Here is a 21,514-nt window from a genome sequence, read left to right on the forward strand (position 1 = left end):
TCTCCGCTTATGCTGTTGACATGTTTGTTTTCCATCATGTCGGAAGTTTGCATCAGCCAGCAGTCCTTTTCAAAGCCTGCCTTCAACATTTTCAAGTGACTGACTGAAATGTTGTCAGATGCTCCCCTTTCTACACTGTAATGCGTCAGTTTATCCCTCAACATTGTGTACTCAGTCTAGTGTGCTGTTCAAAGAAAGCATCATTGTTATTTTTAGGTTCTTGTCTGTCAGCGTTTAAGGATTCTCCGTTGAATTCGGTTTGGATACTAACAATCCTGTCAAACTGCTGTCCCCATTCTTCCTCCTGGAAATAATTGTCTCTCTCACATTTCTTCCTTTCAGCCATAAACCCCAATGCTTGCAGAGCTACTGGCAGAGGGCTCCAGCCTAAAGGCGTGAGAGTGAAGGAGGTGGCAGACTTTAAGGTTTTCACCAAAGGAGCTGGCAGTGGGGCACTGAACGTCTCTGTCAAAGGACCAAGTGAGTCAGCAAGACTCCTCTTCTCTCCATCACACTTTCTTTTCTTTTTTTACTGTCTTCTGTAGTTTGAGCTTGGTGTCTGAATGTTTTATTCACATCTGCATAACATACAGCTCTGTGCTGATCCTCTGTGTTCATCCTCAGGTGGAGCAGAGGAGCAAGTAAAAGTGCGAGATCCTGGGAATGGAGTGTACGAGTGTGAATATTACCCCCAGAGGCCTGGTAAATACATAGTGAACATCACCTGGGGAGGCCAGCCCATCGCGCGCAGGTAGGATCTTAATACCGCCTACATGCGCTCTGTGCTGATCTATAATCAGATTCATGACAGATAATGTTGTTGTGTGCATCACAGCCCCTTTGAAGTGGAGGTGGGCGAAGAAGCAGGATTTCAGAAGGTGAGGGCCTGGGGCCCGGGTCTGAAGACTGGCATGGTGGGAAAATCAGCTGATTTTGTGGTTGAGGCAATTGGCACTGAAGTTGGAACTCTGGGTAAGACTTTTTCTACTGAAACATGTGTGAAGCCTCTTTTAGAGTACCGTATTTTCCGCACTATAAGGCGCACCGGATTATAAGGCGCGCCTTCAATGAATGGCCTATTTTAGAACTTTTTTCATATATAGGGCGCACCGGATTATAAGGCGCATAGAATAGAAGCTACTGCAGTCAAACGTTTGACTGGGGTTGCATTATGCATCCACTAGATGGAGCTGTGCTAAAGAGAATGTCAACAAAACAGTCAGATAAGTCAGTCAGTCAAACTTTATTAATACACTACAAACCAGCGTTCTGATAACTCCATTCACTCTCATGGTAAGGTCTCCTCTACATAGAAATCTATTGAATAGAGCCAACCGCACGTTAGGAATGCATTGGAGTCTATGAAGTTGAAGTTGAAATCAAACGTTAGTTAAAATGTGAAAAGGAACTTTTCCCTGATTCAGTAAACACGTAAAAGAAACAGTTTGATGCACTAAATCAAACGTTAGTACATTCACAATATAGTAGCGTTAACTGTTGAATTCTCTTGCTGCTGCTCTATTCCCATGTTCGACTGCGTAGCTGACAGCCTTGAGTTTGAACTCAGCATCGTAAGCGTGTCTCTTGAAAGGGGCAATTTTGGGGTCGTTATACACACACAAGTGGTGTTGGACTAGGAGTAAGCACAGTACAGGTGTTTACCGCTATTACTTCGGCGACACCCCTGACTACGGTAGCCGTAATGCTGCAAGCGGTGCGGCTTTGTAGTTTACCAGTCGTACTGAAACATTTTGACAGAGCGCCGTGTACAACCAGTATGGATCAACCAATTAACCAATTGATCCATATATAAGGCGCTCCGGATTACAAGGCGCACTGTCATTTTTTGAGAAAATTAATGGTTTTTAAGTGCGCCTTATAGTGCGGAAAATACGGTATTACAGAAGTATCATATCCTTCAAACCTTTTCACACTCTGTTACTACAACACATGCATAGATAACAACATGCAAGAAAAATGATATACCTTCCTAGTCAGAAACTAGACTCCACATGCTTGCATTTAATCTTAGTCTAAATTCAGCTGTTCTATGAAGACTGTAGAGGTGTGTTAGATACCATTAGAGAACAAACAACATCATGAAGAACAAGGAACACAGCAGACAGATCAGAGAGAAAGATGTGGAGAAGTTTAAAGTAGGATTAGGTTATAAATCATCACATCACAAGCTTCGGATATATCGGAGAGGTCAGTTCAATCCATTATCTGAAAATGAAGTATGGTATATCTACAAACCATTAAAGTCCAAAGGGATTGAATGAAGAATCATTATCAAGCTGTATCCTCTGAATATTGTTTTTATGATATGCATTCATCTTATAATTGTTATTTTTTTATTATTTTGATTTCCTGGAAGCTTATTGCCCACATTAATCTGTAGATTGATGTACAGTTAGTGCTAGTACTCAGTATTTTGGACAACTGCCCACCTACTAAAACATTATAAAGCCCATGATATCTGTAGAGGTGGGGAATCCTGCTGACAGGAAATCTATACTTAAACCTCAAATCTCAACAAGGGGCATAAGAAAATCATTACGCCATAAATATCCTCCTAGGGTTTGTCAAGGGTTAACACAAGCATGTGGAACATGTGAAAAAGTTAGTGTGCATAGCCTTGTTATGCACTGTGCAAAAAATCCAGGCTTTTTACAGCATTTGAATGATAATCTTCCTCAGGCTTCTCCATCGAAGGCCCATCACAGGCTAAAATCGAGTGCGATGATAAGGGCGATGGCTCCTGCGATGTGCGCTACTGGCCCACCGAGCCTGGTGACTACGCTGTCCACGTCATCTGTGATGATGAAGACATCAAGGACAGCCCTTTCATGGCCCACATTCTCCCTGCTGTTAACGATGTTTTTCCAGAAAAGGTAATTCCCATTCATTTCTATCAAAAACACATTTCAGGAACATTTGCTTGTCCATTTTCTAAACAGAATATTTGCAGGTAAAAGCCTATGGGCCAGGCTTGCAGCCAACTGGGGTCGTCGTAAACAAACCCACTGAATTCACCATTGATGCCTGCATGGCTGGGAACGGTCACCTGAAGATCTATGCACAGGTATGGAGTTGCACATGTTTACAGAGGCTTTCTCTTTTACACACAGAGATATGGCAATTATATTGCATGAGGCAGCACACAGCAGAAGTAACTGCAAGGATTTTGTGTCTGCCCAGGACGCTGAAGGTTGCGCCTTCCACATCAAGATCACCGAGAAGGGAGATAGCACATTCGTGTGTGCCTACACTCCCGTCAAACCCATAAAACACACCATTATTATCACCTGGGGGGAGGTCAATGTGCCCAACAGCCCCTTCAGGGTAAGAAACATGCACGGGCATGGATACGGAATGCAAAATTAAATTAATCTAATGTTATGACACTTCACCAAATATAGATAAGAGGACTTCAGCTGGTCTGCCTTCTCTTTAAGTACACTATGAATTCATTAGGTGATGGTTGGAGAGGGCTCTCATCCCGACAAAGTCAAGGTCTACGGGCCCGGAGTGGAGAAGACGGGGCTCAAAGCTAACGAGCCAACATACTTCACCGTGGACTGCAGTGAGGCTGGCCAAGGTGAGCGTGTATGAGTAGCTGATGTGAGTGTTAAAAAAGACACTTCTGGGTTTTGGTTGGCTGAATAATCTCCTCCAGTCAGTGATTTTAAAACAAAAATAAAGCAAAAAGGAGTAGAAAAGGTGAATCTGTCATGCATCTCTGCATAGTTAATTGAAATAATTAATTTGAACTAAAATAAAGCCTGAGGGAAGGCAGCGACTTCTTTAATTTGTCTTCTTTTGAATAAAATGTGTGAACAGGACTCGTTTGTATTCACCATTAGGAGACATCAGCATTGGAATCAAGTGTGCCCCGGGGGTGGTCGGACCTGCAGAGGCTGACATCGACTTTGACATCATCAAGAATGACAATGACACCTTTACTGTCAAATACACTCCTCCTGGTCCGGGCCGGTACACCATAATGGTGTTGTTTGCTGACCAGGTAGGAATGTTTATTTGTATTTGACATGCGAGAGAGCTGTCATCTATCCATCCATCTATCCAAATATCGACATTTAGACCATTTCTAATGCTTTTATTAGGAAATTCCTGTCAGTCCATTCAAAGTTAAGGTGGACCCCTCCCATGATGCCGGCAAAGTGAGAGCAGAAGGTCCTGGACTCAACAAGACAGGTGAGATCTTTGATTTGGATTTTCTGCAGTAATCCTCACTGAAATCATCCAAACCTGACTAGCAGCACTAACACAATGCTTAATGTTTCAGGTGTGGAAGTGGGTAATCCAACCCATTTCACCATCTACACAAAGGGAGCTGGAAAAGCCAAGCCTGAGGTCCATTTTACAGCATCAGGCCCCGGAGAGGCGGTTCGTGACTTTGAGATCATCGATAACCACGATTACTCCTACACTGTCAAGTACACGGCCCTTCAACAGGTACAGAGAGCTCCAGTGTGGCGAGTTATTATTCATAACTGCGCCTCGTGTTAGTAAGTATTGATTCTTCTCTTTTTAATCAGGGAAACATGGCTATTTCTGTGACTCACGGAGGAGACCCAATCCCAAAAAGCCCCTTCCACCTCACAGTGGCACCAGCTTTGGATATTGGAAAAGTGAAAGTGGAAGGGTTAGAAACCAGTAAGTAACATCCATATTATACACTTTCACACACTCCATGTTAAGCAGTAGTAGTTAAGTATTTCACTGCACTCTCACTTGCAGAAGTGGAGGTTGGGAGGGACCAGGAGTTCGCTGTTAACACGAAGGGAGCAGGCGGCCAAGGCAACGTAGGAGTTAAGATGACGTCTCCCTCCGGCCGGCCAATCCCATGCAAGCTGGAGTCAGACAAAGCCAAAGGCACTCACAGTGTGAAGTACATTCCCCCGGAGGAGGGGCAGTACAAGGTTGATGTCACCTATGATGGGAACCCTGTGATGGGAAGCCCCTTTGGGGTTGAAGCCGTCATGCCAGCAGATCCTTCAAAGGTAAATGTTTATTATAGCTGCTTGTACAATGCCTTGCAAAAGTATTCACCCCTCTTGAACTTTTTCACATTATGTCATGTTACTACCCCACTCTTTAATATGCTAGACTTAAACAAACTTGCAAATAACATTGAATTGGAAGGTTAATGACACATGGTTTTTAATTTTGTTTATTAATAAAAAAATTATATTATGGCATCTATTTTCATTCAGCCTCTTTTACTCTGATATAGCTAAATCAGCGGTCTCCAACTCCTGTTCTTGAGAGCTACTTGTGGATTATTTGCTTTAACACACCTGAATCAAATGACTTCCTTAGCATGTCATTAAGTTCTGCAAAGGCCAAGGAATAAGCCATTCATTTGATTCTGATGTATTGGTACAGGGATGTATCAAGACGTTGAAGGACAATGGCTCTGGAGAACGAGTTGGAGACCCATGTCCTAAATGAACTCCATGACCTAATCAGTAAAAGTAACTTAATCTTAGTAGAAATGCAGGTGTTGTGTGAAAACAAACAGCCGTGTTTTTATGCATTACAGTTTGTGGTTGTAACTTTTGAATGCTTGTGCAGGGCATTGTATGTCCACACTTAATCCCATCTTTGAACTCAGATTCTTTTGAGATTTAGGTCCTCGCTTAGAAAGAACTTCTGCAAACTGATTTGGCTGTTATGTTATAGGTGCGAGCCTTTGGCCCAGGCCTAAAGGGCGGCACTGTGGGTAAACCAGCTCCCTTCACCATTGATACAAAAGGAGCTGGTGCAGGTGGTCTTGGCCTGACAGTTGAGGGTCCTTGCGAGGCAAAAATCGAGTGCCAAGACAATGGCGATGGCACATGCTCAGTGTCATATATTCCCACCGAGGCGGGCGAGTATGCCATCAACATCCTGTTTGCTGAGAAGCACATCCCTGGCTCTCCCTTCAAAGCCGCAATCCGCCCAGCTTTTGATCCCAGCAAGGTAACGGCTAGCGGGCCGGGCTTGGAGAAGGCCAAGGCAGGTGAACCAGCCACCTTCACTGTGGACTGCACCACAGCAGGCGACGCGGAGCTCACCATCGAGATTGTGTCTGAGACCGGGGTTAAGGCTGAGGTGCACATCCAGAAAACATCAGAGGGGACCTTCTCCGTCACATACATCCCATCATTCCACGGCACGCACACCATCACCATTAAGTATGGTGGGAACGCTATACCCTACTTCCCAAAGGTGTTGCAAGTGGAGCCTTCTGTGGACACCAGTGGGGTTCACGTTTATGGGCCTGGAGTGGAGCCAAGAGGTAATATTATTAGCTTTGTTATTCGAATGAAATCTACCTCACTAAGCAAATGATGTCAGTGGAATTGCCACAGCTTTGTGTCTAAATCAATATGAGTAAGGATGCATCATGACTTAGCATTATTAAGTCCTTTTGATGCTTTGCAGCAAATTACCAGAAGTGCTTTTGTATTTTAAGGGGTCCTCAGAGAAGTCACAACCCACTTCATTGTCGACGCGCGCGCCCTCAATAAGGTTGGAGGCAGCCGTGTGAAGGTTCATGTCATCAACCCCTCTGGCGCCAACACGGACACCTACATCACCGACAAGGGAGACGGCACCCACAGGGTGGAGTACACCGCCTTCGAGGACGGTAAGAGCAGAAAGAAGACATGAATTTTTAATAGGATGATTTCACTGTGTTGAGTAAAACACATCTGTTAAGATACCACATCATGCAGAGGATTTCATCTAGATAGAAAAGAGCTCACACAGATGGACAGGAAAACCACTAACAGGTGCTTGTTTTAGGTGCTGTTTGGGAATAAAGACAAACCAAGCGGGGTAGGGGTATTAATACAGAATGATGCAGCCAACCAATGATGTGGGGGCAGAGATCAGGCAGACAGGCTCTACTTTATAAATAGTGTGCTGTGGAACAGAAGCTCTTAACCAGGCAGGTATGTGTGCTGAAGGCTGCCTGCACACAGGGAATGACAGAGGGGATATTAATAGAGACCTATAACACAAAGCAAAGAAATCACAGAGCACTTATGTTTCACCAGGCATCCTCTTATGCAGTAGCAGTGTGGCTGGGAATCTGCCGTATGGGCCTACTGAGAGCGCTCTGTCAGAAAAATGTTGTAACAGAATAATGAATAGGGAACAGATGTAACGTCTTGTATGTTCACCCGAGCGTGTGCACTCCAGATAGCGTCTTTCATAAATAAACAGATGTTTATCTCCCTATAAGGGAGTTTTCGCTGGCCTATAATTACCAGCAAGAGTGCAACAGCTGAATATTTTTACCTGTTATGAGAAAGTTGTTGAGATTTTTCACTTGTGCGCAGGTATGCATCTAATTGAGGTGCTGTACGATGGCGCGCCTGTTCCTAAGAGCCCCTTCAGAGTGTTTGTAGTTGAAGGATGCGATCCGACCCGTGTGCGTGCATTTGGACCAGGTCTGGAGGGAGGAATAACCAACAGGCCCAACTGCTTCACAGTGGAAACCAGGTAATGTTTAACCACACAAAGGTGACATTTGAAATATATTTTTTTATACTAAACAGCATACAACAAAACAAGATGAAGTTAATCTGGGATGTATAATGTGTTACTGTGAAATATTACTAAATATATAGTTAATAGGAATCTTAAATCAATAGCAACACAAAATGGATAAAGCATTTAAAATAATGTATATGCTGTAACATGAATTGCAAAATCTTAAGAGTAGTTTAGTATTTTGACATCATGAAGTGGAAACCTTTTAGTAGTCTGGTGGTTCTGCTTTTCATGTTGCTGTTCCTTTTGTGTAGCTGAGGTTCTTGTAGGCATTACACCTGGGTCGACCCCTCCTGCAACCCCACTCCCCAACCCATTAAAATGCATGAAATTATTTTAGGTCTAATGTAGTGCAATCCCTCAGAAAGCACGTAGCCCAGTCTCCCTATTCTTGACAGAAAGTAGAGGACATCTATGGGGCTCCAGCTCTCCATTCAAAAAAAGCAATAGAAAATGTGTTTAGGGCACAACTGACAGGACGTTTTTTTTATCTGGTGCTTGTGCATCCCTTTTTGAATGCTGCCCTGGACAACTACATATCAAAAACCACCACAGCATTTTAAAGTTCAAAAAGTTCTCATTGAAGGCATTAGGATTCTCTGGCAATGTTCAGAGCCCTATATATTCAGCAGCCATTAATCAGATCCTATACAGAGGGTGGGAACATTCCAGTGACCCTTTAGCTCCCAAAACAATCCTAAGCAGGGATGCAACAAACAGGGATGATTCAGCTTTTGTTTCCTTAGTGGATTAGACAAAATGGATTTAGAGAGCAAACAAGCAGGTGTGATAAAGGAAAAGATTAAACATGTTGTCTTGTGTCTCTCAGGGGTGCTGGTACAGGAGGCCTGGGTCTGACGATTGAGGGAGCCTCAGAGGCCAAAATATCCTGTAAGGACAACAAAGATGGCAGCTGCAGCGTGGAGTATGTCCCCTTTACTCCTGGGGATTATGATGTAAATATTAACTATGGAGGGCAACCGATCCCTGGCAGTCCGTTCCGTGTACCGGTGAAGAACCCAGTGGACCCAACCAAGGTGAAATGCTCTGGTCCAGGTCTGGGTGCTGGAGTGAGGGCTCACGTTCCTCAGACTTTCACAGTAGACTGTACCCAGGCTGGACAGGCCCCACTGGATGTCAAACTTTATGGACCAACAGGTAAGAATTAGGTTAAGAAAAAATACTTAAAAGTGATACTTCAGAAATTATGTGAGGTTCTGTGAAAAGGTTATAAGCCATTAATATCTTACCTACACCAGATAACTCTTAGGTGTTCTTATTTATCCATATTGGCTGCTCTTGGAGGCTGAAGCTAACATCTAGTTTGAGACCATGGTGGACTTGGACTGTGTTAGAACATCTTTTATCTCAAAAACGTCATAACAGTTTATATAATAATGAACCTTTTCTCATGTTAACATTGGGAGGTGCACCACAAATGTTCTTCCCTGTGAAAGACTTAGTGATAACCAAACATGTAAAGCTTGCTTTTTACACTACTTTATTCTTCTGTCAGACAATTAATGTGATCGAAGCATTTTATATGTCCTCTCCTCAGTACCTGTTTCAAGTTTCAGTGTAATAAATTAATTAAGACTGAGCACTTTTTGTACAGTCCAGTGTAATAAAAAGTTCAAACTAGAAACAAGCACGCCAAAAAATGCAAAATAGAGTAAATAAGACTTTAGACAACTACAATAAAATGTCATGTAAAATATAACCATAATCATAAGTGAGGAAATACCAGAGGCAGATTTAAACAGTGTAAAAACATTACAATTCTGGAATTCTAAAATACAAAATAATGTAGTTTAACCAAAAAAGAAATACAGATAAGTCACAAAATAAAATTGAATATACCATGAAACCAAAAACAGGCTAAAAACTAGATAAAAAAGATTTATATTAATTAATGTATATTTTATTAGTTATCATTGTAAAGGCAATAAGATCAAATTAAAAATTCAATAAAACTAACCAATTACTTCATTAATTTAATAAACAAAACATATTAAAAAGTGGATCTCCACTTTGGTCTTGGTGCGTCTCAGACTAGCCGTTAGCTTCAGCGCCTGGGACCAACTTATCTGGATTCCTGCTAATCAAGTCTGAATTATTCCTTCAACCTTTTACACACTGCTTGATAAAAGGAATTAAGCATGAAATATTTCTCGTGTGTTTACAGGCACTGTGGAGCCAGTAGGTGTGAAGAATAACGGCGATGGCACCCACACAGTTCACTACACCCCAGCGCAGGATGGCCCCTATACTGTAGCTGTTAAATATGCAGATCAGGAAGTTCCACACAGGTTCAGTATAAGATTAATTAGTTTAAAAAAAAAAAACACCCAACTAGGCCGTATGTTCAGATACGTCTTAATTAAAGCCCTCCCTGCCTGCATTTAAGAAAAAGAACGTGCGCTTCAGCAATTTTTCTGTCCTTATTTCTCTTTTGTCTGAGACGCTCTATAATATCTCTCCCCTTTAACAGCCCATTCAAGGTAATGTCTCAGCCTGGGCACGATGCCAGCAAGGTCCGTGCCAGTGGCCCTGGTCTAGACACCAAAGGAGTGTCTGCCAGCCTGCCTGTTGAGTTTACGATTGATGCCCGGGATGCTGGAGAGGGACTGCTCACTGTGCAGATTCTGGTGAGCTCAGCTGCCATGTGCGGTAATAATCTGAGCCATAAGCTTCTCTCTTTAATAAACTTAATTTGCATATTATTCACAGGACCCAGAGGGCAAGCCAAAGAACGCAACCATCCAAGACAACAGAGACGGGACCTACACTGTGTCCTATGTTCCTGATTCTACAGGCCCTTACACAATCACCATCAAATACGGAGGAGATGAGATTCCTTACTCTCCATATCGAATCCAGTCACTTCCCACAGGGGATGCCAGCAAGTGTTGCCTTACAGGTAAGAAAGCTGTGCTGCATCTGTAATAACTCTAATGACAAAAGATGATCATTTTGCTCATATTTATTTGCTCCTTTAACTTGCAGTTTCAATAGGAGGACATGGAGTGTGTGAGTTACAGAGACAATATCCTTTTCTATTGAGCTAAATTACATTATAGTTCAGATATATTAATTGCTGAAGCAAAGTTTATATTATGTTCCTCTTCCATCTCTGCCCCTAACAGCGAGTCTTCAGAAGCTGCAGACCTCTGAAGATACAGTCATCACGGTGGATGCCAAAGCAGCCGGAAAAGGCAAAGTTACCTGTAAAGTCCTGACCCCACAGGGGATGGAGTTGGACATGGATGTGGTGGAGAATCACGATGGTACCTTTGACATTTACTACACGGCTCCCGAACCTGGGAAGTATGTCATTACAATCCGCTTTGGGGGGGAGAACATCCCAAAGAGCCCCTTCCATGTAGTGGTGAGTACAGGATTATCAAGAAGTTGCTACAGAATTGTGCTCTGCAAGCTCTTACATTAAAACTATATTTTTACTCTGTCAGGCCTCAAATGAGCCAGTGGTTCCCCGTGACCCGGTGGATCCTCTCTTTCGTCCAGTTAACTTCCTGGTGCCGTTCACGCCACAGCAAGGAGAGATCACAGGTGAGACTAACACATTTAGAAAACCTGCAATATGTGTCCTTTATCTAGGTCACTGATATTTAAACTCTCTATGACTTCAGGAGAGGTGCGGATGCCTTCTGGCAAGACCGCCCGCCCACACATCACCGACAATAAGGATGGCACTATCACGATCAAGTACCAGCCCACAGAGAGGGGTCTGCATGAGATGGACATCAAATACGACGGAAACCACATTCCAGGTCATCTTTTTGTGGCCCTTTTGCTCTGATTATGTATTTCAAATCCAATAAATGGAAACAAGTCCCACAGTATGATCAGACTAATTGTTTTTTTCCACTTGCTCTCTATAGGCAGCCCTCTGCAGTTCTACGTGGATGCTGTGAACAGCGGAGTGGTGACTGCTTATGGTCCAGGTCTGAGTTACGGAATGGTCAACAGAGCTGCCACGTTCACTGTGGTTACTAAGAATGCAGGAGAAGGTGACAATGAGGCATCTTCAAATGTCTTTTTAGAATATTTTACATGATTTTAACAGCTGTGAGCCGTGAATCTGAACTGTTCTCTCTTTCAAACAGGTGGTCTGTCACTTGCAGTTGAGGGTCCCTCTAAAGCTGAGATCACCTGTAAAGACAACAAAGACGGCACTTGCACTGTGTCCTACCTGCCCACAGCTCCAGGAGACTACAACATCATTGTGAAGTTTGACAACAAGCACATTTCTGGCAGCCCCTTTACTGCTAAGATCACTGGTGAGGAAACACGTGTGTTTTGCAGCCAGATGTTTCGCCAACTGAAAGTAAACTACTGTATACTGGATTCAGGGGAAGAAAAACATCTGAAATATCGTTTTTCTTTTTTTTTATGTCAGGGGATGACACCATAACGAGAACATCCCAGCTCAATGTTGGCACCTCTGCCGATGTCTCCTTGAAGATCGCAGAGACTGATCTGAGCTCCCTGACTGCCAGCATCAGAGCTCCATCAGGCAATGAGGAGCCCTGCCTGCTCAAAAGACTGCCCAACAGACACCTAGGTGAGAGGATTACAGGAAACTGTACAGTACAAGAAGAACAGATCATTTATAAAGCAGTCAATGGTGGATTTATGCTTTAGGTATGAAGGCTATCAAATACTTTAGACCAGGTTTAGCTTCCACCAGGACAACATACAGTCAGAGCTACAATTAAATGATTTAGATCAATAACATGTTGGAATACAAACCTTTTCAGGTTTTTATTTCTAAAGGAAATCTAAAAGCATTTTTTTTCACTTCACACTTACACACAGCTTTGCGTTACTCTATCTCATAAAATACCTACACAAGAGGGTTTGTTTAAATCTGTGGTCATTTACAAGGCAATGGCATTTTCTCCTTTTTTTTTATCTTAATTTTGAATTTGTTTCTTCTTTTCGCCTATTTTGCAACAACAGGCATCTCTTTCACCCCGAAAGAGGTTGGGGAACATGAAGTGAGCGTGAGGAAGAATGGGATGCACGTGGCAAACAGCCCCTTCAAAATAATGGTCGGCCAGTCGGAGATTGGCGAGGCCAGCCGGGTGAAAGCCTTCGGCAAAGGGCTCGTCGAGGCGCACACTTCCGAAATGGCTGAATTTTTTGTGGACACGAGGAATGCTGGTGAGTTTTCGGCGTTCCACCTATTTGCAGACGTCTGGACGAAACTCGATAATTCATTCTGTTTGTGCACAAGGTTACGGTGGTCTGGCATTGTCAATTGAGGGTCCTAGCAAAGTGGATATAAACTGTGAAGATGTAGAGGATGGGACGTGCAGAGTGACCTACTGCCCAACAGAACCTGGGAGTTACATTGTAAACATCAAGTTTGCTGAAAAGCACATCCCAGGTTAGAACTAAATCTTATTTGAGTTCTTTATTTAGTGAAAAAAAGGGACAAGAAGTGTGAACAGAAAAATAAAATACAAAAAAGCAAAACTAATCATGTAGACATATTAACTAGACCATATTTGGTTGCATTATTATAAGGAATTATAAGGAATTATATATTTCCTTATATTATAATGAAAACACTGCTTGTTTTATTGTGTTGTTGTCTGCTTAGAGTCAGTTTAAAAGTATAATATTATTGGCTATAGTATTAGTTATGATATATGATACATATTTAATGTTAAAAATTAGCATAAACATAAAAAACAAAAGGGCATTTTTATATACTAGAATAATAAATGAATGAATAAGTATATAAAATTCATTTCCTTCAAAATCAAAATTTTTGTACGTGTTTTTTATAGGAAGTCCTTTCATAGTGAAGGTGACTGGAGAAGGTAGAATTAAGGAGAGTATTACCAGGAAGAGACAGGCTTCGTCTATTGCCTCAGTGGGCAGCACTTGCGGCCTTAACCTCAAGATCCCTGGTGAGTACATCAGGCCGTCAGAAATGGTTCAGGAGCAGCGGTTGACCGCTTTAAAATAAATGAAACCAACGGCGCACACTCTTACATCTGTATTCTCACCGCTGCTTCTTTTCTGCAGGAAACTGGTTCCAGATGGTTTCCGCTCAGGAAAGGCTAACCAGGACGTTCACCCGCAGCAGCCACACGTACACTCGCACCGAGCGCACGGAGATCAGCAAGACCCGTGGCGGGGAGACCAAGAGGGAGGTGCGGGTGGAGGAGAGCACCCAGGTGGGAGGAGGAGGAAGTCCTTTCAGAGATGTGTTTGGAGACTTTCTGGGCAGAGAGAGCCTCAGCAGCTTTGCTGGCATCACTGCCAGACCTGAGTGTAAGTCAGATTGTGTAATTAGGCCAAATTATCTTGTGTGAAAATCTTGATGGCTTCTAATCTTGGTTTGACCTTGCAGCTGAGAGCGGCTCCCAGGCCATGACAGCTCAGGTGACGAGCCCCAGTGGGAAAACAGTGGATGCAGACATTGTGGATGGAGGAAGCAGCACCTACAGCGTCCGCTTCATACCCCAGGAGATCGGACCTCACACGGTGAACGTCAAGTACAGGGGCCAGCATGTGCCTGGGAGCCCTTTCCAGTTCACTGTGGGGCCCATGGGTGAAGGCGGGGCCCACAAGGTCCGTGCAGGAGGTCCAGGACTTGAAAGAGGCGTGGCCGGAGCACCATGTAAGACAGAAATTATATTTTTTCCTTACACAAGTGCATCTCAGTATATAAGAATATCATCAAACACAAAGATTGATAGGATTTAAGCTCTTATTTCGGTTAAATTAGATGATTATGGGTCACCACTTCTGCAACCCAAAATTCACTTTCTCAGGATATTACAGTATATACATAGGATCAGAGAAAAATTATTTTTAATACAGATATTTTATGGCCTACACTTTAAGGGGTCGCAGTATCTGTTTAGCAGACAGTCATCGGGGGGTAAGCTGTATCACAGTAAAGGAAAGTTGAGTGGAAGGAAATTAAATGTCTTCCAATTAAAGATTGAGGTTCCAGAATATGAAGGAAGAGTGGAGAGGCACAGAATCCAAGATGCTTAAGGTTCAGTGTGAAGTTTAATTTCATTTTCCTACAGGCACCTGGCCACACTACAGAAAGTACCAACACCTGGTTCAATGACCATGGTATCACTGTGAACACTGTGCTTGGTTTGACAAAACCTCATTAATAATCTGTTGACTATTGTCAAGAGGAAGATAAGAGACATCAGAAGCAATAAAGCAGACAAGCTGAAGGCCTCTATTAAAGTAAAGTTAACACCTCGGCAGAGCCCCAAGGTGATTACCTTCATGACATGCTGCACTGATACAGTTATTCATGCAAAAGAAGCACTGAGTGCATATACTGTATAGTACCTGAGCATATGTTACAGTAGGCTGGCATTTATGTGTTAAATGTTTTTTGGGTCTTATGTAGTACATTTACATGTGCATCTACATTTTCCTTCCACTTAATTTTTTATAACTATGCTTGGATACAGCAGTCTGGAAACAGTTAGCTATCATAGGAATTATTTATTATTCTCTTTGTGAAGTAATAAAAATTATTTCTTGTTGGTTTTATGTAATATTCTAATTTTCTGAGAAAGTAATTTTTGCGATTTCATTTGCTGTAAGCCATAATTATAAAAATGAACAGAAACAAGCATGTAAAATATGTATTTTTTTGTGAATTTACTTTATATGAATTGCTCTTTTATAATTGAATTACTGAAATAAATGAACATCTCAGTAATATTCTAATATGTTGAGATGCAACCGTGACAAATAGAGATGGATATTTTAGGGGATTTCTTCTCTAACCTTCCTCTGGTTTCCTTGAATTAGCTGAATTTAGTATCTGGACTCGTGAGGCAGGAGCTGGTGGCCTGTCCATTGCCGTCGAAGGACCAAGCAAGGCTGAAATCTCCTTTGAGGATAGGAAAGACGGCTCCTGCGGCGTATCATACATAGTGAAGGAGCCAGGTAAGAACTCCTGTGGAACGCTCCTCTTTTGAATGCTTTGCCTGTTTATTTTTGTCTCTTTACCAGTTGGCTCTCCAGCTGTTTTCCCTCCGCTTCCCTGCAGTTCACTTGATTGTGAAAGTAAATAACATGTCTGCTTCCCCAGGTGACTATGAGGTGTCAATCAAATTCAACAACGAGCACATCCCTGACAGCCCGTTCATCGTTCCAATCGCTACACTATCAGACGAGGCCCGCAGGCTCACTGTGACAAGCCTTCAGGTGCACACACACACACACACACACACACTGTTGATAACAATCAAATTAATTCTTACCACATAAAATATACACATATGCAAAATATAAGAGCTAAACAGCAGATGGCAGCTATGATTGTGGTGCATATTTCTGTCTAATAGCACTTTGTCCTTGAAGTGTAATTGAATGCCAGTGTTGGAGCAGCATGCATAACTTTAATACTGCAATGCTGGCCAACGATGAAGAGCTGGATTAACTGTCCCTTGCTAATGTGGGGCAACACAAGCTGTGCTATGTGAGCTCTCGGTTAGTCTATTTCTCTTGGAGAGGCAGCAAAACAAGGAGCGTAAGATCAATATTCCTGCGGCAGTTTACAAGTTTACCTCCATCACAGAGGGGTGTTTATTTTATATGCTAGCATAAAGCTAAAAGGGCTCCCCCCCCCCGGAGGAGCTGGGGGAGAGGGATGTCTGGGTGTCTTTCCTGAGTCTGCTGCCCCCGCGACCCGGTCCTGGATAAGCGGAAGACGACAAGTACGAGTAAAGCTAAAAGCATGGGTTTTTAGTTATCTGAATAACTCTTCAGAGCTCTTTTGTTCACCAGAAGCCGGTTGAAGTGCCTCTGAAGTGTTTTAGAAATCATATTATCTGTGTCTGATCAGAGCTGTTGTTTGCTTTATGGGGCAACACCTTGATGTAAACTCTAACTTGTTTTGCCTCTAATACCCAGTAACTTGGTCTGACCTTTTAGAGATGATGAGTCATACAGGTTGTGTCCCTCCAGGTGTGGGCACATTCAGTCCCTATAAGAGGTTCAAATACAGTTATCACGGACATGAACGAGATATTAATTTTGGGTTTTCTTTTACTGTCTGGAATTTTGACCACTTTTCTTATCAGAAATTGTGGAGTTTATTTAAATTGGTTTGTTTCTTGGCTCAGATTACGCTTTCAGGCCCAGTCCCAAAATGTTCAATAGGGTAAAGTTCGGGAACGCTTCAGAGGTTTTATGCTTGTTACCCTTGATGAAACTGGGCACAACGGCTGTTTTGGATCATTGTACTGCTGGAACACCAGCTTTTATCAAAATTTCAACTATATATTTGTTGAACAACTTTAAGGTATTCGTCAATCTTTAAAATACCTCCCACTTTTTGCAATACAATAGTAGCACTGATAACTAAATAGACCCTGAGCACGATGCTCCCACCACCATGCTTGACAATTGGTACGCTGTTCTTTGGTTTGAAAGCCTCACAATGTCTCCTTCCTTGGCCAAACAGCTTATTCTTTGCCTCCAGAAGGCATAAAGCTTGTCCCTGTCAGCAGCTGCAGATGTCAGAGAACCATTTTAGAAAAGGGTCTTCCTTCTTGGGCGCCACCCTCTCAGGCCATATCAGTGTTAAACTGGCTTCATTGTGGACAGTGATGTTGCCGTTCCATCAGCTTTCAGTTTATGATTGGCTTGAATCATGGTGGTTCCTGTGTAGTTCCTGCACAATAAAACCACTTTTATTTGATCTGGGAATAATTTGGGTCAGATGCCTGAAGCTCAATGCAGTTTGGTGTTCCAACAGGACTAAGATCCTAGACACAAATCCAAAAGCAAGAATTATTCCAGCAGTGTGTGTGTGGTTTCTCAACAGCTGGCTAAGGGACATTTATCTAAATACTAGTGTTAGTATCTTTACATATTTGAACGTGTATATCTAACTTTGAACCTGTGTGGATTTGAGAAAATCTACGATAAATTCAAACGCCTCATTAAAAGCCTGATATGAATTTGTGTGATGATGACTGTATATTTTTGTTATATTCATATCTTTTTTCCTGTAGGAGAAGGACTTAAAAGTAAACCAGGAGGCATCCTTCATGGTGCAGCGTAACGGTGCCCGAGGTGTGGTTGACGCCAAAGTTCACACACCTTCCGGATCATCCGAGGAGTGCTACGTCACCGATCTCGATGGTGGTATGGAAAGAACAGATGGATCAGATAGTTTAATTTTAGTTAAAGAATGCAGGAGCAGTGGTTCAAACGATTTTCCCTTTTTTTTTTTTCGTTTAGACAAGAGTGCAATCCGCTTCATTCCACGCGAGAATGGCGTTCACTCCATAGATGTCAAGTTCAATGGATGCCACATTCCTGGGAGCCCCTTCAATGTGCGAGTGGGAGATCCAGGTCTGATCGCTGATCCTGGTATGGTCACTGCGCACGGAGCAGGACTGCTGGGAGGAAACACAGGTAGAAATCACACGTACCTCTAACATATTCGTTACATTCAATAAATAAGCAGTTCAGTTAAGATCTTCTCCCTGTTCTTCCAGGGGTGCCCCTGGAGTTTGTAGTCAACACCTGTAACGCTGGCTCAGGCGCTCTGTCAGTAAACATTGATGGCCCTTCCAAGGTGAAGATGGACTGTCGCGAGTGTCCAGAAGGCTACAGGATCACCTACACGCCGATGGCTCCTGGAAATTATCTTATCACCATCAAATACGGCGGGCCACAGCACATAGTGGGCAGCCCCTTCAAAGCCAAAATCACAGGTCCGCTTGACTATCACTCTCCCATCTGATCTGTGGATGACAAATGTCACAATTATGAGACAAATGTTCTGCTGAAAAATGTGTGAAAGTTCTGAAAAAAAGGTTATGTAATATGTGTTTGTGCTGCTCTGTGTTCCTATTAGATAAAAGCTGCCAGTCTCCCCCACTATGTATGTTGTGTATTCCTGCAACCGGTTATTGTTTTTTAACGTGCCTTAAAAATACCTTCAAGATTCAAAGAATTCCCCAGGAGTTATGAGAGTTCACTTTATCCTCGAGTGGTATTAAATTATTATTTGAGCTCAGGCCACCTTCTCCTTTTTCTGTGGATGTGAACTGTTCCCATGAGCAGCAGCTTCTGTACTTGCTTCTTTTCTCTGACAATATTAAGTAGGTTATGTAACGTCCAAGCCACAGCAGTTTTAGATAAAGTTTTGCTTCTTTCCTGCAGGCACAAGGCTGTCAGGTGGACACAGCCTCCACGAAACCTCCTCCGTTTTGGTCGAAACTGTCACGAAGACCTCCAAGGTCGGCGGTGCCTACAGCTCATCTTCCTCCGCCACCTCAGCCAAACTGACATGCGATGCCAGCAAGGTGGTTTGTCGTGGACCGGGGCTGTCCAAGACTTTGGTTGGGCAGAAAAATAACTTCACTGTTGACTGCAGCAAAGCAGGTGAGAAGATAAATTTAGGATATATAATTGTCTACAAATGCCAACACAGAATATTTTTTATCTGCCTGATGCATTGGCAACAAATGGCCACGACATTCATTAAAGACACTGTCCAGCAGTGTTTTCTTTTTCTCACTAACAAATTGACACTAACAATAAAACACATCTGAGTAATAAAGTATTGTTTTCCACTGCAAGACTTCACACAGTCCAACGTGTTTAAAAGTGCCTTGAAGGAAAAAAAAGCTAATTCTGCTTTGTGTGTATTTGGTTTGATGACATCACAGGAGGCACAAGGATAGAGCTAATCTATAACATCATGTTGAACGAGTGATTTTTGACAGATTCTTAAGGCTTTTAGGTGCAGTTTTCCTGAAATCCATGTAGAATTATCACATATGGTTCAAGTGTTTTGCTGCAGCCATACACAGTACAAAAAAATAACCTTATAAGGTGAAATATGATTAAAAACTTGCAGATTAAGAGGAAAAAAAACAAGAAAATACAAGTAGACGTCCCCTTTTTAGCTCTGTTCAGCTTCCATATGCCTTTTGTGATGTCACCAGAAGTTACTTATTTAATTAGCAAAACAAATAGAAAATTACTATGACTTCTTGTTCTAAAAGTGGCAAACTACATTTAAGATGACTGATTTTGCAGAAAAGTCAGGCTGGTAGCTTTAAATCTCCATTTTATCTCTCTGTCCAGGTACCAACATGCTGATGGTGGGTGTGCATGGGCCCCTAGCTCCATGTGAGGAGGTTTATGTCAAACACATGGGCAACAAGCTGTACAATGTCACTTATACTGTCAAGGACAAGGGCAGTTATACCGTCATTGTCAAATGGGGTGATGATAGTGTCCCAGGGAGCCCCTACAAAGTGACTGTACCTTAAAAAAACAAAAAAAATGCAACTATTTGTATACCCTCACTCCATTCTGATCAGCTGCAAACAGTCAGTCAAGCTTCTTCAGTTCAGCTTTTCTGTCACAGCACATTTTGCAAAGTGCTCTAGATAGTAAAACACAAGAAAGATCTTTGCTTACAGCTTTACTGATAGCTGAATATCAGTTGTGCCAAAGTTTTGTATTAAGTTTGATTAAAGTTGAGTAATACACTCAAATGTAGCCATGTATCCAACTTCACAGGATTGTAGCAGTTACAGAGTTGTTTTAGGGGGCTTAAGTGAAGCTTGTTGATTAAAATGTTCTCTTTCTTTACTGTTTTAGTGTAAACAGATGACATAATACAGATGCTCAGAGATGCAGTAGGTATTGATGGTATTAAAGTGTGATGTTATGTGGTTTTGTATGGTTTAAGAATGAAAGATTGATTTTTTTGTTATTAACCTTTTTTGTTCAGTTTTTGAAAACTTAATAAAGATTTATTTACTAACTTTCCTGACAAAAATGATTGAATTTATTTGACTAAACATAGTGCCGAAAGACACTGTTTTCCTGTAAGATGTGGGTTTTTATAGTATAATCAGAAAATTTCATTCCACAAGTCATAAAAAGTCCCATTTGTAGTTTGCCATGAGCCATCTAGGGGACACAGTAAACGTGGGAGAAGGTGCCCTGGTCAGATAAAATAATCTGTTTGGCTGCAGTGAAACACAGTGGTGGCAGTATCATGCTGTGGCAAAACTTTTCTTCTACAGGGACAGGAAAGGTTGGTCAGGCCTGATGGGAAAATGGATAGAGTTAAATATAGGGCAAACTCAATATAAATCCTGTAAATCCTGTTAGAAACTGAGAAATACACTGAGGTTCACCTTTCAACTGGCCGCAGTCTAACAGATACTTGGGGGAGAATATTAAAGCAAAATTAAAAACACAAGAACAACAGAATATTTAAATCTATCCTTTGAACATCCAAACCACTATGGGTGGTGCAAATCTCACGAAACACCCCATCCCCATGGTGAAAGCATCATGTGTAGGGATGCTTCTTGTCATTAGAAAGATAAAGTGAAAATCGGGGCAAATGGACAGAGCAAAACAAATTTCTGGAAGAAAACTTGTTGAAGGCAGAAAAAGCCTAGATACTAGAGCAGAGATTTACCTGTTAGAGAACGCCTCTAATAATACAACCACAGCTACTATGGAAATCAAATTAATGTGTTAACAAGGCCTAGTCAAAATTCTAACTAAATCTAGTCAAAATCTGTGGCAAGAATAGATAGATAGATAGATAGATAGATAGATAGATAGATAGATAGATAGATAGATAGATAGATAGATAGATAGATAGATAGATAGATAGATAGATAGATAGATAGATAGATAGATAGATAGATAGATAGATAGATAGATAGATAGATAGATAGATAGATAGATAGATAGATAGATAGATAGATAGATAGATAGATAGATAGATAGATAGATAGATAGATAGATAGATAGATAGATAGATAGATAGATAGATAGATAGATAGATAGATAGATAGATTCACACTCCCTGGTTGGCTTATCCAGCCTGTCACTGTGCCTGAGGGTCATATCACCCCCCCACCCCAACACA

At 42.0% G+C, this 21,514-nt stretch overlaps 1 protein-coding gene across 1 annotated transcript in view; it reads left to right on the top strand.

The window, feature by feature from the left end:
- Nucleotides 1–20,387, top strand: part of LOC124881197 (filamin-C-like) — a 30,208-nt gene extending 9,821 nt beyond the window's left edge. Inside the window, exons 9-46 of the mRNA XM_047386727.1 lie at nucleotides 343–480; nucleotides 625–751; nucleotides 836–972; nucleotides 2,701–2,894; nucleotides 2,972–3,085; nucleotides 3,202–3,345; nucleotides 3,478–3,601; nucleotides 3,867–4,027; nucleotides 4,128–4,218; nucleotides 4,310–4,479; nucleotides 4,563–4,680; nucleotides 4,765–5,027; nucleotides 5,710–6,307; nucleotides 6,485–6,658; nucleotides 7,356–7,518; nucleotides 8,399–8,727; nucleotides 9,755–9,878; nucleotides 10,061–10,217; nucleotides 10,300–10,489; nucleotides 10,576–10,599; nucleotides 10,716–10,957; nucleotides 11,040–11,139; nucleotides 11,220–11,360; nucleotides 11,472–11,600; nucleotides 11,697–11,870; nucleotides 11,990–12,154; nucleotides 12,553–12,756; nucleotides 12,830–12,982; nucleotides 13,389–13,511; nucleotides 13,630–13,878; nucleotides 13,958–14,227; nucleotides 15,397–15,534; nucleotides 15,680–15,795; nucleotides 17,610–17,742; nucleotides 17,839–18,015; nucleotides 18,099–18,317; nucleotides 18,769–18,990; nucleotides 19,699–20,387. Of these exons, the coding sequence (XP_047242683.1) occupies nucleotides 343–480; nucleotides 625–751; nucleotides 836–972; nucleotides 2,701–2,894; nucleotides 2,972–3,085; nucleotides 3,202–3,345; nucleotides 3,478–3,601; nucleotides 3,867–4,027; nucleotides 4,128–4,218; nucleotides 4,310–4,479; nucleotides 4,563–4,680; nucleotides 4,765–5,027; nucleotides 5,710–6,307; nucleotides 6,485–6,658; nucleotides 7,356–7,518; nucleotides 8,399–8,727; nucleotides 9,755–9,878; nucleotides 10,061–10,217; nucleotides 10,300–10,489; nucleotides 10,576–10,599; nucleotides 10,716–10,957; nucleotides 11,040–11,139; nucleotides 11,220–11,360; nucleotides 11,472–11,600; nucleotides 11,697–11,870; nucleotides 11,990–12,154; nucleotides 12,553–12,756; nucleotides 12,830–12,982; nucleotides 13,389–13,511; nucleotides 13,630–13,878; nucleotides 13,958–14,227; nucleotides 15,397–15,534; nucleotides 15,680–15,795; nucleotides 17,610–17,742; nucleotides 17,839–18,015; nucleotides 18,099–18,317; nucleotides 18,769–18,990; nucleotides 19,699–19,886 (6,683 nt within the window). The 3' untranslated portion in view covers nucleotides 19,887–20,387. The remainder of the gene's footprint in view (nucleotides 1–342; nucleotides 481–624; nucleotides 752–835; nucleotides 973–2,700; nucleotides 2,895–2,971; nucleotides 3,086–3,201; nucleotides 3,346–3,477; nucleotides 3,602–3,866; nucleotides 4,028–4,127; nucleotides 4,219–4,309; nucleotides 4,480–4,562; nucleotides 4,681–4,764; nucleotides 5,028–5,709; nucleotides 6,308–6,484; nucleotides 6,659–7,355; nucleotides 7,519–8,398; nucleotides 8,728–9,754; nucleotides 9,879–10,060; nucleotides 10,218–10,299; nucleotides 10,490–10,575; nucleotides 10,600–10,715; nucleotides 10,958–11,039; nucleotides 11,140–11,219; nucleotides 11,361–11,471; nucleotides 11,601–11,696; nucleotides 11,871–11,989; nucleotides 12,155–12,552; nucleotides 12,757–12,829; nucleotides 12,983–13,388; nucleotides 13,512–13,629; nucleotides 13,879–13,957; nucleotides 14,228–15,396; nucleotides 15,535–15,679; nucleotides 15,796–17,609; nucleotides 17,743–17,838; nucleotides 18,016–18,098; nucleotides 18,318–18,768; nucleotides 18,991–19,698) is intronic.
- Nucleotides 20,388–21,514: the final 1,127 nt, after the last annotated feature.

This window comes from Girardinichthys multiradiatus, chromosome 2 (genome assembly GCF_021462225.1).
Source record: "Girardinichthys multiradiatus isolate DD_20200921_A chromosome 2, DD_fGirMul_XY1, whole genome shotgun sequence".
Taxonomy (NCBI): Eukaryota; Metazoa; Chordata; class Actinopteri; order Cyprinodontiformes; family Goodeidae; genus Girardinichthys; species Girardinichthys multiradiatus.